Raw genomic sequence first — 16,966 nt, 5'->3', positions numbered from 1 at the left:
GTTTATACGTATATGTCAAAATGGATAGAGAGGATACGAATTTGGGGGAGAGGGGCTTGGAAAGGGAAGGATGGAGGGGAAGTGATATAATTATGTTTTAATTAATTTTTAATGACAGGAATTAACACATCTATCTCAATAATAATCCTAAATACAAATGGTCTTAACTCATCAATAAAAGCCATTGGAAAAAAGAGCCTATACTGTTTTTCAGACTCAGATTCTAGCCACTTTGCAGTGCTCTTCCTGGTGATCTAAGAAGAGTTGCATACCCTGCACCTAACTTTTATTAAAATTTCATCTAGAATTTTGTATATTCCTCTTTAAAAGTCTCCTCTCGATAAAGATCACTGAACAAGCAGTTGGTATTTTTGTTCATAATTTATATTCCTAATATGTAGACCAAGATCTTGCACACAATAAGCTTCCATTACATGATTATTATCTTAGCTTCTCTTCCCCTCTCTGTGATAACATACCCTGAAGAAAGCGACTCAGGCGTTTATTTTAACTCTCGGGTGCAGGCTGAGGCCCATCCTAACAAGAGTCTAGGGCAGAGCTTGAGGGAGGTAATCACCTCAGATCCACAGCCAAGGGCAGAGAGCGAAGCATGCAGGCAATGCTAGTTAGTGCTCAGCTTGCTCTCTCCTTTTCACACAGTCCAAGGCCCAGCCTGTGAAAGGGTGCTGCTGACCTTCAGAATGGCTTTTCAGACTTCAGTCAACCTAATTAAGAAAATGCCTCACAGGCATGCCCACAGGCCAACTTAATCTAGATAGTCTCCGACGGAGGGCCCCTCCCCGTCCCCAGGTGATTCTAGATTGTGTCAAGCTGGCAACTAAAACTATCCCAGTTATCAAATTAGTAAGAGAAGTGTCCCATAGTATGAGACACATCATTGGAGAAGCAATATGAGCATCACCAAGTGACCATCCCTTACATGTCTACAGTTCTTAAACACATCAGAACCAATCAAACAGGAAGCCTGACCATGACCTGGTACTGAAAAGATAAATCCTTATCTGAGTGTTCCGCCAATAAATCATGTGCAACACTGTTCACTTATCATCACGTCTATTCTTGTGCAGGCTTTGGGAGTGCCCAACCTTCCCCAGTCATACCGCATTTGCCCTGTTAGCCTGGTGAGCAAGGACTTCTACTGGGTATTTGCTACATGAGACACAAAGCTTACAGGCATGGCACAGTCCTGGTTTCCAAGAGAAGCGAATATGAAGCAGAAAAGTCAATATTTGTACAAAAAATGTGGTTGAAGGAACAAAATTGGAAAAGGAGATTGTTTCAGAGTAGTATGATGTCTAACATTTGCCTCTTACAAAACAGGTTATAGTTATTATTAGCTATATCTATGAAATGCTCACACAAACATAAACATATGCATTTTATGAAATAACAAAAGTTTTAAATCTAGAAATATGAAAATATGCAAGAGGGAATGTGAAACCCTTACCAATTGAACTGTAAATCTCAAAAAATTAGAGCACAAAGTAGGAAAGAACTGATTGGTAAAATTCTCCATTCCAAGTCCTAATTTTCCATGTCGGCCATCTCCAAAAGTGTACATGAGGCCGATATCTAAAATGCAAATAAAACTGATGTTACTAAGTTTCATTTGTACAGATCTAGTTATAGACAAATACCTTAAACTTCTACTGCAATTATAATCTTTTCATAGGATTCTGAATTAAATTCACTCTGGTCTACTGACCCATGCAAAGTCTAGTATTTGTGGTTCTTCATATAACAGTAGGCAGTGGAGCTGAGAACAGACAGACCACTAAGTCTCGGTGGTCAAAGACTTGTGTGTCTGTCCTATGCATTGTAGTCTATTTAGTGCCATCAGTAGCCTCTGTCCACTACATGCCAGTAGAATAGCTCCTTTCTGCAGCAGTGAAAATCAAAAATGTCTCCAGATCCATCTGTCTCTCCTAGGGGTGCAAATCTGTCACTGGTGGAGAATGGTATCACTTAGAACACAGCTGCTCCTTTTAGGAACTTGGCTCCTGGGCTGTGGGACGCTGCCTACACAATGCCAGGAGTCAAGGAAGCATTCTGACCAATCCCCGTATCAATGTATGGGTCCCATCTTGACCAGCACACAATGATGAACAATCCTGCCGCTTCTCTAACTAGTGCCATCACATGTTGACACAGCAGTTGCACTTAACTTCTTCGCAAGCCCCTCCTTCATACCCTGCATTTAAAGGGTGTGTAGTGAGTGCCACAGAAGCAGAGGTCAATCGGGGCACAGAGGAGGGGAATTTCCCTCTACTCAGGGGATTAGAGAAGGCTTTACGTGAATCCTAAAAGATAGAATTTAGCTAGAAGAAAGCAAGCAAGCTTCCTCCAGGCAGAATCAGCAGTACAAGGGAAAGCCTGTATAATAACAGGTCAGGCAAGGGGCCAAAAGGCAATCAGCAAGCCGAATAAGGAGAACTGTGAGAGCTCAGACTCTAAAGCAGTACGGCAAGACCACTACAGAGGGTGAAATTAGTTTATTATAGTTGAAGAGCGAACGGCTTTAAGCTGGGAAATGACTAGCTTGTATCTGGGGATTTCTGCCTGAAGAAGGCAAAGCGGTTGCCCACTAAGAGAATCTCCAACACCGGATGGAAGACTGACTTGAAGTCATAGACTAGAATTCAGTAAGATGGTAAGTTACTATTTTAATTTACAAACGTAAGCAAATTCCTAATGTGTGCTTTTCCAAGATTTCTGTTGCCTGAGAAAGCAAACCCTTATCTCATTTGCTTAATTGTACTTCCAAGCTAGAAGAACATTTAAAACTATGAGCTATTTGATACGGAAGTGGCAAGAATTTAAGAAACTCAATATATATCATTGTACAAGATGTACTAGAGAGAGAGAAAAATCTGTAACACTTGTTCCCTGGGAACAAACAAAGTTAATATGCAGTTATTAGTGTCATAACTCTTTCCATCAGGTAGAAAAAGGACTATGCAAACTTAACTGAACAATCTATAGCAAGACCTATGACTCATAAAGAGTATATTCCCCATCAGTGACAGCTCAGGGTTGATGAAAAGGGCCACTATGGACAGAGAAGCTATTATTAGGGACACATAGCAACAGCTTCTATGGGACAATGAAGGAATGATACGGTTTTGGCTTTGGTTTTCATTCTACATAGTGCTGTTCCATGCTATGCAAAGGAGATCATTAATACTTGATGATGTGATGGGCAGGTCGTTTTTCTTAAAGGCTTCTGTGGGAAAAAGGGAACTATTTGTGGTAGTAGCTCTGCTCTTTTTGGAGCTGTTTTGGATAGAAGGAAGAAAAACAGAAATATGAGTCTGAATTATTTAAATATACTAGAATTATGTCTGACTTTTTCATGTTTTACTTTGTTTTTAAGTTTTCAAATTCATAAATTCTCTACAGTGAATGGCTAAGTCATTTCAAGGGAGAATTTTATTGAGTCCCACATTATCAACACCATCTAATTTAAGAAACAGAGAAGTAAAAAGGCCAACAGAACATCTCTTTGGGTAACACAGAAGACAACAAAGAGACATGTATTTGCTCAGTGTTTTTACAGTGCCCTTCTCCAAAGGGAAGGACAGTCCTGAAACGCCCCCTGGTGGTCATCGCAGTGCCTCCCCCCCCCCCAGCTCCCTCTCTCTCCTCGATCTCATCTCTTCTCTTCTCTTCTTTCTCTCTCTCTCTCTTTTCTCCCCTCCCCTCCCCTCCCCTCCCCTCCCCCTCCCTCCCCCCCTCCCTCCCCCCCCCTCTCTCTCTCTCTCTCTCTCTCTCTCTCTCTCTCTCTCTCTCTCTCCTATTTTGCAAAGCGAAGGAAGGAGTGAGTCGTGATACGCCCCCTGGTGGTCAAAGCATCCTAAAATGTCACTCACTCAGCATGATGGCAGCTCTTCTATACTAAGTAAGACAGAAAGATAAGCTTTTCTTGTGTGATTTTTTTCTCTCTGGCTTGAGGAGTGTTTTGAGAAGAGTTAAGAGTCTTCAAACCGATACAATTTCAAAAGGATTTTACTGTCTTCCTCTTCACCAAAGGTCTACTTTAAGATTCGAAATGTGGATCACTTTTGTTTTGGGTGCTAGGGATTGAACTCAAGGCCTCATAAAGCTCAGAACCTGTGTTACCACTAAGCTATACCCAGTCCCCACATTTGTTTTAATCTGAATTATACTTTAACGTACTTTTAAACTAACTTATAACTTTATATTTAGAATAGTATAATCCATAAGTAGTTAGATACATTCATTCCACATAACATTCATTTTATAATGAGGTATATCCAATTCCATAAACACAAATCAGAAAATGATCTCATACCTGTCATCAAAGCCGTATGATTTTCTCCACAGGAAATGTAACTTATTTTCTGATCCTTAATACGCTCAATGATTTTGGGTTCTGATGTTTCAAAAAGAAAAGTGCCAAGGCCCAGTTGTCCAAATTGTCCCAGCCCAAAGGCATACACACGTGTCTCTGAAAGGAAACGGACACATACATGAAAAGAGTTGCATGGAGGTACATGAGACCTGAGATAACTGTGACAGTCACACTTTTACAATGGACACTAACTGCCTGTGAAAGAGCTGCTCAGAAAAATACAGGTATCAAGAGCAAGTTTTCAATGATGAAAGAAGAAGAGAATAATGCAGCATTATAAAATAACTATCTGGGTCTGACTTTGTTTTGTATGAATAACCATAAAAGGAATTATTGTAATCATCAGGTAGGCTACAAGACGTATAATTCAGAGAACTCCCTGACATGTATTTGTAAATACTACATCAGCTCAGAAAATCTCAAATGTTATTAAACTACTTCCTTTCACTGCCACAATTTAAAAAATTTCCACAAAGATATCCCCTTTTAAAACTAGTATAATAAAACTATTTTACGAAACACAACTTGTGAGCTGGAGGTAAAGCACTCGCCTAGCATGCACAAGGCCACATTTTCTCCCTGTAGAACACACCACATCACACACATACACACACACACACACACACACACACACACACACACACACACACGCACACACATGCACACACACTCAGAAAATTATTTGCAAAAGAATTAAAAATTACAGTAGATATGCTAGATGTATTCACAGGCAAACTTTCTTTACAATACAGGAGGCCTTCCTCTATAGGATGATTTAGGTGCCTGCATAGGTCCTTCAATAATTCAGTAAATTTGAGCTCATTCACCATCTAGAGATGGGAAGCTGGGAAGCACAAAACAGGATATATGACTGATGACAAAGAGTTCCTGGGGAAACAATCTGGCTGGTCAGTGTACTGAAAGACATACTGGTCACATGATGGTCTTCTGTGGAGTCTCATAGGAAGGAGAGCAGGAATCCCTCACTAAGGGCAGAAGTGAATCTTCTTATCCTTAACTGCAATCAGTGGGCAAGTTCCTTATATCACTTGATGTCAAAATCCTAGCTAATAAACCCTATACAAATTCCATCCAGGCAAATTTAAAAACATTCAGTTGTAAAGAATTCTTTTTCTGAAAAGAATCTACTTAGCTGATCTGAGAATGAAAGGTACTGGTGAATTGTCTCAGCGTGGTTGTGTGGGTTCATGCGTGTGTCCACTGCATGAAGACTCAGAGGCATCTTAAGAATGAATCTAGCCTTTCACAACTGCAGTGGGGATCCAGCCTCTCAGAGCTTACCCTTCACCCAGGGCATTTTTACTTTTCTCTATGTTTACCATTGATTTCCATGCTCAAAACAACCTGAATGAAGCTTCCAAAAATACGATGCCAAGTGCAAATTTCTCAATTCATCAGGTACCACAGTTTTCCGGGATTCCTGAACCAAGTTTGCATAGGCCTTTGTATCCTTGGGAGACTCTCAGACAAGATTCACACAGAGGGCAACAAGAGAAACCAAAGGTATCTGCTAAACAAAAGACGGTGTAGGGCTAGGTGCTGCTCTCTGGAGCCAGGCCAGGTGTAGGCCAGCGGGAATGCTGCCACAATGAATACCTAACTATTGCTGCATATTTTACATTTTTCTCTCTAATAAGAATGCTTGAGGGCTGGAGAAGTGGCTCAGCGGTTAAGAGCATTGGCTGCTCTTCCAGAGGACCTGGGTTCAATTCCTAGCACCCACATGGCAGCTAGTAACTGTCTGTAACTCCAGTTCCAGGGGATCCTACACTCCCCCACACAGTATATATAGGCAAAACACCAGTGCACATTGTATAAATAAGTAAATAAAAAAAATCTTAAAAAAAGAATGCTTAAAATATAAACAAGCTAGAGATAAAACCTCTTAAAGAAACTATACCTGTAACAAGGATATGCATGCATACTGAGGCAATGGCAAGAGATTCTTATTTGAATACGTCATATCATCTCTTAATTAGTAGATCATATAGCACATTGCCTGTTCTAAGTGTACTAATTTTCTCTGTTTTTCCTTTATCACATTTTCTCCTGAACTTCCCCATTCAATCTTGCCTGACAGACCAGACAGGGGGAAACAGCTACTAAAATTCTCTAGAGCATTTCTGATTGTGAGTTGCTGCAGATTAAGCAATGACTGGACTTATTAGATGTTTATTTTTAATATCTATATGTACAAGTGCTTAGGTGAATGCAGGTGCACCATATGCATGCAAGCGTTTGCAGAGACCAGCCATTGGATCCCCGGAAGCAGAGCTACAGGCAGTGAGAGATGCCGATGCAGGTGCTGGGAACTGTCCCGAGGAACTCTGTTGTAAGTGCAGCTAGTGTGCTGACCATTGAGTCATCTCCCCAGCCCTTATGAGCGTTATATTAAAAACCCGTAATAAAAATATATTATGTAACTATATTAGTACTATACTATTTAAATTAAATCCAATGCTGAACAAATTCGCAGACTTCTATTTGATTTTCATATTACAAAATAGTGAGTATATTTCAACATATTGACTAGAAACTTAAAAATAACACGGCATATTATACCAAATAAGAAATTCACAAGCCAAAAATAACATTACTTTGAGGGTTTTAAATTTCTCTATCTGTAATTTAAAACTTTACCGCTTTTTATTTAATTATTATAATAGATTATAAAATCACACAGAAATCTTTAAGTTTACACATTATAAATATAAAATATCAAAATCAGAAAATAACAGGAAGACAGCTTCTTCAAATGGAAGTATTTTAGGAAAGATATTATTTTTTAGATAAATATGAAATATACATAATGAATACAATTTGCTGCCACTAAGCATCTTATGGCTAGGGAATTGAAAAGTATGTTAGCAGAATGATTAAGATTCAATTTATCCTGAAATCTGTATTAGCTATGTAAATGAAAGGCAGGGATCATAACCTAAAGAGATACAAGGTCTGCTTCCCTGAGGAACCTACAGGAGTCAAACTCATAAACACTAAGAATGGTGGTTTCCAGGAGCAAGGGAAGGGAAAGAGGATGCACTGTGGAGCAGATACCTTATCTCAGTTATATAAGAAAGCTTTTCAAGATAGAGCGTCAGATGTATGTGTAATAATCCCACGTTATATACTTTAAACTCTCTGTAGAAGTTATAGCTCATGTTAAATAGTCTTCTTTTTAGACTTCTTTGTATTATTTTTGTGTGTGTGTGTGTGTGTGTATGTGTGTGTGTGTGTGTGTGTGTGTATGTGTGTGTGTGTCTGTATGAAAGTGCCCACCAAGACCAGAAAAGGGTGTTGGTTCCCTTGTAGCTGGAATTACACAGAAATTGGTGAGCTGCCCAACTCAGGTGCTAGAGTCCAAATTCAGGTCCTCACGATAGAAGAGCAAGTGCTCTTAACCACTGAGCCATCTCTCCAGCCCCGAGTATTCTTACCTTGTCACAATAAAAAGGACCATGAAGTGTTAGCTACTACTGAATACAGAGAAGCGTACAGCAGGCTCCACACATACCTGTGAGAACCACAGTGTGCCCTCCACCACAGGCTACCTGAACCACCTTCTCAGGAATCCCCAGCACACGCTGCGGTGATCTGTGATTGATCAGCAGCTGATTGGGAAGGCCCAACTTTCCATTCTCAGGCTCTCCAAATGTGTACAGTTCCCCGTCCGCTGTCGGAGGAAAAGGAGAAAGACTGCTGGGGATATAAATGTAAACAGAATGCTGGTCCTTTGGCAGATGTTCTCATGCTCCATACAAATTCAGCCAAGAATTAAGTAAACCTCATCTTCCTTAAGGTATCTTTCACTGCAAGGTAGGAAAATAAGGCTGGATGTTTGCCCCTCTCAGTTATTTCAATCTAGTACCCTTGACAAAGAATTCATGACTATAAAGAACAAGAAAATCATCTTAGCTTCTCCAGAAAATACAGCAAGGACTATCTTACATATTCTCTATACCTTTATGGCATGCATGTATGTGCATGTGCGTTGGTGATACCAGGGATTCACACTAGGGCCTCAAACATGCTAGTCAAGAGCCTGACCACGGAGCTCAAGCCCCGTATTTTTCATAAGTTTCAAATTTTGAGACTGGGTTTCATTAAGTTACCCAGGCTGGCCTTGAACTCACTCTTGTAGCAGGCCTTGAACTTAGAATCCTTCTTTCTCCCTTAGTCTCCTGAGTAGTTGGAATTATAGGTCTGAGCAGCCAGGCTGAGATAGTTTGCTTTTGTTTAATGATGCTCGCTCTAGAAAGCTTGGTTAGGTAGGAAATGCCTACGTTGAATAGCTGTGAAGATAACATTTTGGTTAGATGGCACTATAAACTATTTCCACCTTGTCACACTAACACTACTTTCCTCTGCATTACTTATCACACTATGACTGTGAGCTTCTTGAAGCAGAGGCTTTCATATTCATATCTGTAATCCTGCAACTTCCTTGCTGAATCCACTGGTAATCACTGTTGCTATGGGACTGGAGGAAATGAGCCACATCATGGGGTTGCTGTTTCATACAGAGAAACAAAACAGTGACTAGAGAAGTAGTCAGGATGCATAGCAGTGCCTATATATTATAAGTTGCTGCTCCATCTTCCTCTTCCTGTGTGTGGACGCAGAAAAGCCACGTGCTGATAGAAACTACTCAGGTCTATAAAGTTCAAAGATCAACCAGGGTTTGGAATCTGCTTCTCTAACTCAGATGCAGCATCACCTTGGGTCTGGCTGATATATGAAATCACAGATGGCACAACTCTCTATCACAGTTGTTAGGAGAGTAAACAGAATAGATTTGTAATTCAAAATGCTTTTATCAACATAATTTTCTACAAAACACTCTTAAACATGTTTATTATTTGTATCCTTTTGACAATTGCATGCCCCTCCCAGCAAACCTTTTCTCCCACTCTACCCTGCACTCATTTCTTCTGTTTGTTTTGTCATCTACTAATTGGGGAGTCTTTCATGAGCACTGGTAGAGGGTTATTTTCTAGAGCACTGGCAACCTACCAACGGCCACTCTACTGAAAAAACTCACTTCCCCTCCCACTGTAACCATTACAGGCCATGATGGCACCCCATCTTTTGCAGGTCTTGTGTGGGTAACCACAGCACTGTGACATCATGTGTACAGCAGTCACATCATGTCCAGAAGACAACATTTTGAATACCTCTTCCTATCTTCCAGCTTTTACATTTTTCCTCCTGATTTCTGGGATGTTCCCTAGGTGATGCAGACAGTTGTCCTGTTTAGGGCTGAGCACTTGGCAATCACTTAGGTTCAGCACTTTGCCCATTTATGAGTCTCTGAATTAACTGCTGTTCTAAGAGAATCCACTGAACTATTTCATCTGGGCATCTAGTTATTAAGAAACAGCCAGCTCGTACAGCTGTAAATGTAGATGTCAACATAGATGTAGACTCCAAGCAGAGAAGACTACTAATGGGCCCAGGAACTTTAGGCTGCAGATACTGAGAAAAGTCTTACCAAAGGACTAAGGCCTCACTCATCCTTCTCCATCTACTCTTCATCCTGGTTCTCACAGGAATATTCTATGACTCACTTATTTGAAACCATAAAAAAGAACTACCAGGACAGGAAGAACAGAGCAGGCCAAAGTATGGAAGCAAATGAATCCAAGGGAGAGTGGCTCATGAGTCTTGTTTTTAATGCCAAACAAGGCTAAGTTTGAGAACCAAAATTTAGAAAGGTTTCTAAAATAGCAATTTAATTTTTATAACAGACCCAGTATTCGCTGCCAGAGAAAATATGAATCTATAAAGTGTCAATATAGAAATGGAGAATTGTTTTAAATTAAAACATACATTAAAGACTACGCTTTTATAGTTTGTAAACAGACATTATTTCAGTAGCTGAACAAGCGTGTGAAATGTAACTCATTTTACCATCAGTAAGGATTGAGGAGAGACAATATAATAAATCCAAATGTTCATCTTACTTGTTACAAAAGCTGAATGGTAATAGCCACAAGAGATCCATGAGATCGGCTTCCCAACGGTCACTTCATGAGGGATACACACATTGCTTTTATTTTTTAAACCAATCTGCCCTTCAGAATTGTCCCCCCACATAAAAAGTTTTCCATCTTCTATAAAGAAAGCACAAGGGGAGAAAAGTCTTTAAAGAGCTAGCCGGGCTCTCAAGCTATGACATGTCCTACAGATATCCTTCCTTCTGGCTTATACATTTTTTAGTCTTATTTTATACTTTATTGATACATAACTGTAGATATTTACAGACTGTAACATGATATTTCAGAATGCATCTATATGATGTGATGATTAGCTCAGAGTGATTTACCTAGGATTTTAAACATTTATCCTCTCCTTGGGTTGAGAACACTCACAATCCTCTGCCAGCCACTTTGAAATGAACAATGCAGCCTCTAATCTCACAGCTCAGGGACCAGTGGCAGGAGGATTGCTGTGAATAAAGCCAGTCTGTGAGCTACCTAATACACACCAGGCCTGCTAGGTTTACAAAGGAAGACTATCTCCAAACAAACAAACAAGAGAAAAAAGTAATATACAACACATTAGTATGTTCCTCCCTATAAACTCTAACAGTACTGAAAATGGTATGCCATAGAAGTACCGAGCCATTTACATCAGCTGAGAAGGAGTGGATGCTAAATCACTTTAGTTATCTCAATAGTAAACACAGGACGCCATTGCTTATAGTCACTCTGTGTCCTTTCAATGTCTCCACACAGAAACGATTCCCAACCTCAGGTAGCCTTCCTGCCACTGAACTGAGAGAAAGCAAAGCACCTCCATGGCTCCAGTTAAAAAGAGCAAGTTCCCAAATAAAGAACCTTGCTCTGGGGACACCATGGAAATGCTTTAAAGGAGCAAGAAAAAAACAAAAAACAAAACCCTAAAACACACAATGAATCTCACTAATCTGTTTTTATCATCATATACCTGAAAATACAACCTCCCTAGCTTCAGAGAATGAGACATATTAGCATACATCATCTTAAAAACACATTAACTTACGTCTTTTCTGATAGGGTTTCAGTGTTGGGAATAGTTAGGCTAAATGGAGGATGAGTATTTCAGGGATTATTAATACCTGTTTACTTCTATTTTTTGTTTGAAATAGTATCTTAACTGTATAGCTTAGGTTAGCCATGAACTTATGATCATCATGCCTCTGACCTTGAAGTTAAAGAGATTAACAACAGTTCAATAATACCCATCAACTTTTTTCATGAATTAAAACATTGATCTTTGAGATGGTTTAATAATAAGCCAAAATTAAAACTAAAAATAAAGACAGAAAGAGTGACATTGAATAGTAAACTATATAGCTGATAAAACAACACCAGCTGTGTAGAGAATCTCTGCTTGGAAGAGAGCAGCAAGCCAGCAGCTTCAGTGAGGTCACATGGATCATGGCTCCGACTTTTAAATAAAACTTCTCAGATCTACTTTTGAGAAGGAGGACAGAGATATGCAATGACCATTAGAACCCACACTTTAACAACATACATCCCAGCTGATTTCTATCACTTTTTCCTGTAGCAACTTCAGCTAAAGCCGAAAGTGTACCTTTCAGAATATGCAATGAAGGTAACATTTAAGAATATCTAGCCGGGTGGTGGCGGCGCCCACCTTTAATCCTAGCACTCAGGAAGCAGAGGCAGGTGGATCTCTGTGAGTTTGAGGCCAGCCTGGGTTACAGAGCGAGTTCCAGGACAGCCAGGGCTACACAGCACATTGAAACCCTGTCTCAAAAAACAAAACAAAACAAAAACTCAAAAGAATAGCTAAAAGAATAGCTAGCTAGCAGAGCTGAGAGTTTATATCAATCACCTTCTATACAGGTATTTATCTGTCACTCAAAATATACATATAGATTTAAAGTTCTATTTTTAAAGTCTTCTGAAGGTACACAGAATGCTGACACTATCATGCATTTGCTGAGTTTGTATATCCTTAAAAGGAAAGATATGTCCAGAAAGAAGCACCAACAAGCCTTACCAGTTAATGCAGCTGATGTATTAGCACCAGCAGAGAGCTGTTTAATGATATCTTTAGGTGTAAAGAAGCCAATTTGATGAAAAGTGTCTCTGTCATCAGTGTCACCAAGTCCCAACTGGCCTTCATTATTTCCTCCGGCGGCATATACACTGCCTTTATCTGTACACATAAAAGAAATGTTAACTAACACACTGCAGTCACCCTGCTTCTGAGGCATGCCAGGAGATAGCAGATACCTGCTATAGTACCAGTACAAAAAGGAAGAGCAGAGGTGAGAGAGATACAGAGAACTAAAGTGGAGAGAACAGCCAACTCTTCAGCAGCATGTGGTCAAAATGTACTTTCCTCCACTGAACTGTCTCCAAACCTGCGTTAGAAGTCAGCTGCTGGGGCTACAGTTCAGCAGGAGAGAACCTGAGAGCAGAAATCAGCTACGGATATATGTGTTGGCCTGCTTCTCGACACTTTTATTTCATTAAACTTTATCCACTCTTTGTCAATACTACATTGCCATAATTATTGGAACTTTCTGATGCGGACTGGAATCAGAATATTGCTAGCTTCTAAACTTTGTTCTTTCTGAAAACTGTTCTGACTATTGTATCTCTCTTTTGATTTTCTATATAAATGTATGAATCACTTTATCAACTTCTAGAAACACTATACTTCCTAGTTAGATTCTGATTGAAACTGAGATGACTCCTACCAGGAACATTTCCTGTGGCTTCCACTCAACCTCTGGAGCAAAGAAGGAAGCGCAAGGAACAGGAGGCAGCAGCTCCAGGCGTGCTCCCAAGGGAGAAGACAGCCCTTGGTTTTTAGCTACTCAGGACCTACTTGTATGTTCACAAAGGCAAATGCATGACTAAACACTTACACTGTTAAAACTCTATTCTATTCTAACTGCCACCAAAATATCGTGTCTAGTAATTTTATAAAGGCACAAATACTACCGACGTGAGACATCAGTTCTCAAGGCTAGCTAGAAGTTGCACAGGATGAATACTGTACCTGTTGAAACTAGGGTGTGGTTCCTCCCACAGGCAGCAAGCTTCACTTTCTCAGGCTTAAGAGCTAGACATGAGAATATGACAATTAGAATATTTTATGGGTTTGAAAATGAAAAATAATCCAGATCAAATGATAAGTAACTAGTAGAAACCTGAGATTTCTTTATTTATTGTACTGCAGGGGATGGAATCCAGGACTTTTAGCATGCTAAGCATGTACTCTGAAACATCTGTAACCCCAGAACTGAAATTTAAAATCTAGTATAAATCTGGTATATGTGACTCCAAATCAATGATCTTAACTCCTAATCCAGACATTTACCCACAGTGCACCATGCATCATAAAAACCAGTGGGGTGTGGCAAACAGTGAGGTTTTGGGTCAAAGGTAGGGCCAAGGCATCTAGTTAAAAAAAAACTATAGGAAATTAATACACCAACTTTATCTATTACCTAACCTACCACTAACTTCTAAGACACTCAATAAAAACCCTAAAACTAATAATCGTAGGTACACACATGGGTTGAAGTTGTTCATCTACAAATTCACACACACACACACACACACACACACACACACACACAGAGCTTTCTGAGACAGAGTTTCTCTGTGTAGCCCTGGCTGTCCTGGAACTCACTCTGTAGACCAGGCTGGCCTCAAACTCCACCAGCCTCTGCCTCTGAGTGCTGGGATTAAAGGTATGTGCCGCCGCCGCCGCCGCCACCACCACAGCCACCACCACCAGGCTTCATCTACATATTCTAAACACTTACAGATATCTCCTAATCAATTGGCAAAGCATCTGCACAGCTGGCTAAGAGTCTCTGTTTCTATGGATCTCACAGGCTGTGATAATGTTCTATTAGGTATTTGTAAGGTCATGGTCACTGGGAATACCAAGTGTTTAGTAGTTTGTGCCCAATTAAATACTTTCTAATAATAATATTAAAAGCTCCATAATAATGCCTATAATAGCATGGTTATGATAAAATCACACTGAAATTTTAAGGTGAAATTTAAATTTGGGCCCTGAAGCTAGAGAACATTGTTCTTACCACACCCCCAGGACTCTCTACCACCTTTTAAATTTGCTTAATGTTCATAAATTACACCCAGAAGTTTTCATTTGACAGTGCGAAAGTTTCCTAGTGATATTATATATGCCATACACTCTTGAGACAATACTGGTGTCAAATACTTTGCTCTGTTGTGATTATATGCTACTATTCATCAACCACTAGTCTTGATGTTTTGTTTAGTTCATTTCCTTACTCTGTGCTGTAGAATTTTAATAACCAACAACTTCATATAACTGTGATAAGACAGAACTCCAAATTACAACACATCATAAAGCCTGATTCCCTTATATATAATAGCAGCAATATTTAAGTCACTTTCCAAACAAACAATTGTTTGGAAGTCAAATTCAATACTAGAGGATCATTACTTCCTTTGTGGTCCTTGGGCTTCGAGTCAAAGAGATTTTTCAACTCCACCATAAAAGTATTTCTGAGTTTCACATAAAGAAGAAGAGTAGTTGCTAATAATAGTTAAGTAAATCATATAAAATAAAAACATTAAAGGCTCTTATTTATGATATTAAAGAGTCAAAGAATCAGTACTAAAGTTATTTAACAATCTAGAAAATATTTAAAAAGAATATAAATAATATAAAGAAGAAAAGGCCCCAAACCTTTGATACATGTTGGTTTGCTGATAGTAGACTTTGATCCTAATCCTAACTGACCCCAGTTGTTACTGCCAAACATGTAAAGTTTATTATTTCCTAGTGGGAAGGAAAAGAAATAACAAATTAAAGCAATCTTCACATAGATAACAGCAGATGAATGAATCACAAGGAAACAAAAAACACGGTTTTAAAAATTCCAAAGAAGCAGCAGCAGCAGGAGTGGGGGACCTTTTCTGTCCATGTATGGGCACATCCCATTCAGTGTAAAGAGTTTGTAAGGTTATACGTCAGCAATTGTTTATTGCAATCAGATAGATTCCAACCAAGTTCCACGTGTAGAAAAGTCATTTACATTTATCAAGGTAACTTAAAGTTGAAAAGACTCTTGAAACAATTTATAAAGGATTCTCTGACAAATACAAAACCACTTTGTATATACTTTCAATATGTTTAACACATGATAAAGCCTGTTCTCTATATATACCATAAGAGTAACATTTAAGTAGTTTTTTAAAAAGTAAAAATATGGTCAAATGCAATGCTATAAGATCATCACTCCCTCTGAGGTCCCTGGATTCCAAATCCATGACATTTTTTTAGACAAAACAAACAAACAAACAAACAAACAAATATAGGAAATAAAAAATAGATGTTTAAAATATATCTTTCTGTTTTGAAGCAGTTTACCTTGTCCTTCTATATATGAGCTGATTCTATTAAGTTAAAGAGTTCCTAACATTAGGCAGCAACAATTTTTATTAAATATAATACTTATACTATTTAGGATTCTCTAAGAATTACTGTCTCCATTTAGGATTGTAATACTAACCTGTCACAATAGCAGTATGTTCATCACCACATGAAAGACATATTGGTATGTCATTTTTAAACCAGAATTTGCTAGGAATATTTTCAGCAAATTTAGTTTTTCCAAATGTAAACACAGCACCCGTATCTGCAAATGTAAAACAGTTTTCATTTCACCATGGTGCCTCTTATTAAAACACAGTTCCAATTCCGTGCATATAAAACTTTTCCCCTGTGACAGTTCTGACTCGGCCTGAGCATTATTTAAGCCTTCCTTCTTTCACCTTAATTCAGTCCTGTTCTTCAGACCCCATTTTAGGTTCATCTGTGACATCTGTTACTTCGAGCATGTGTTATTCATTTAGTGAGCTGAAGTAAAAATGTATACAACGAGAAGGAAAGCCATCATCCATTACTAATAGTTCTGCTGTCACTGGATGGACAGCCAGTTTCTGAATGAGCTGATACAATCTGTGCCTTCTGCTCACTCTGCTTTAGGCCTCATAGTCTGGTCCCCCAATGGAGGATCTATTTCCACATTCAGAACCAAAACAGCACTGCAGTTTTTTTTCCCTTAACACCATAGGAAATTTGTGCAGAGGACCTTTTTAAGTGAATTGGGGTTTTCTTTAGTTCTTCCAAGGACTTGCCAGTGTTTGCTTGACTGGAAGGAATGCTACCACAAATACCAAACTCTATTGAGAATGCCAGTGACTAGTCATTAAAACTAGAGGCAGGGCAGAAATAAACATATTATTGCCATACTTTCTTACTTGCACCATGGGAAGCAATATAAGGCTTTAAAAGTCAATTACGCACTACATAGCAATCTCTCAAATTATTACTAAAATATTTATTGACGGGTCTTTCTTTTCTCAACTATATTACTTACTAATAGTGTAGTTCTCCTTGCTACTTATACCCAGTGCACAGGGTGCTCCTCTAGCAAATATCAGTTACATCAAAGTTTGTTCTAATTTTCACACCGACAAGTTCCCTTCTACACTATTTCTGACTGTTTTCATGTCACTATAA

The 16,966-nt window shown here is 39.0% G+C and overlaps 1 protein-coding gene across 5 annotated transcripts in view; it reads right to left on the bottom strand.

Moving 5' to 3' along the window:
- The window catches only part of Rpgr (retinitis pigmentosa GTPase regulator), a 47,736-nt gene extending 31,662 nt beyond the window's left edge, over nt 1–16,074 (bottom strand). For 3 of the 5 annotated variants that reach the window (XM_059250222.1, XM_059250223.1, XM_059250224.1), the window contains exons 1-8: nt 15,954–16,074; nt 15,128–15,220; nt 13,436–13,498; nt 12,425–12,583; nt 10,378–10,527; nt 7,929–8,087; nt 4,334–4,489; nt 1,469–1,593 (exon numbers count right to left, since the gene is read on the bottom strand). In XM_059250222.1, the coding sequence (XP_059106205.1) occupies nt 1,469–1,593; nt 4,334–4,489; nt 7,929–8,087; nt 10,378–10,527; nt 12,425–12,583; nt 13,436–13,498; nt 15,128–15,203 (888 nt within the window). In that variant the 5' untranslated portion in view covers nt 15,204–15,220; nt 15,954–16,074. The remainder of the gene's footprint in view (nt 1–1,468; nt 1,594–4,333; nt 4,490–7,928; nt 8,088–10,377; nt 10,528–12,424; nt 12,584–13,435; nt 13,499–15,127; nt 15,221–15,953) is intronic. The other 2 variants (XM_059250221.1, XM_059250220.1) reach the window with 2 other exon arrangements.
- Nucleotides 16,075–16,966: the final 892 nt, after the last annotated feature.

The sequence above is a fragment of the Peromyscus eremicus genome, chromosome X (genome assembly GCF_949786415.1).
Source record: "Peromyscus eremicus chromosome X, PerEre_H2_v1, whole genome shotgun sequence".
In the NCBI taxonomy this organism is placed as follows: Eukaryota; Metazoa; Chordata; class Mammalia; order Rodentia; family Cricetidae; genus Peromyscus; species Peromyscus eremicus.
This window is presented reverse-complemented; position numbering and strand designations above follow the sequence as displayed.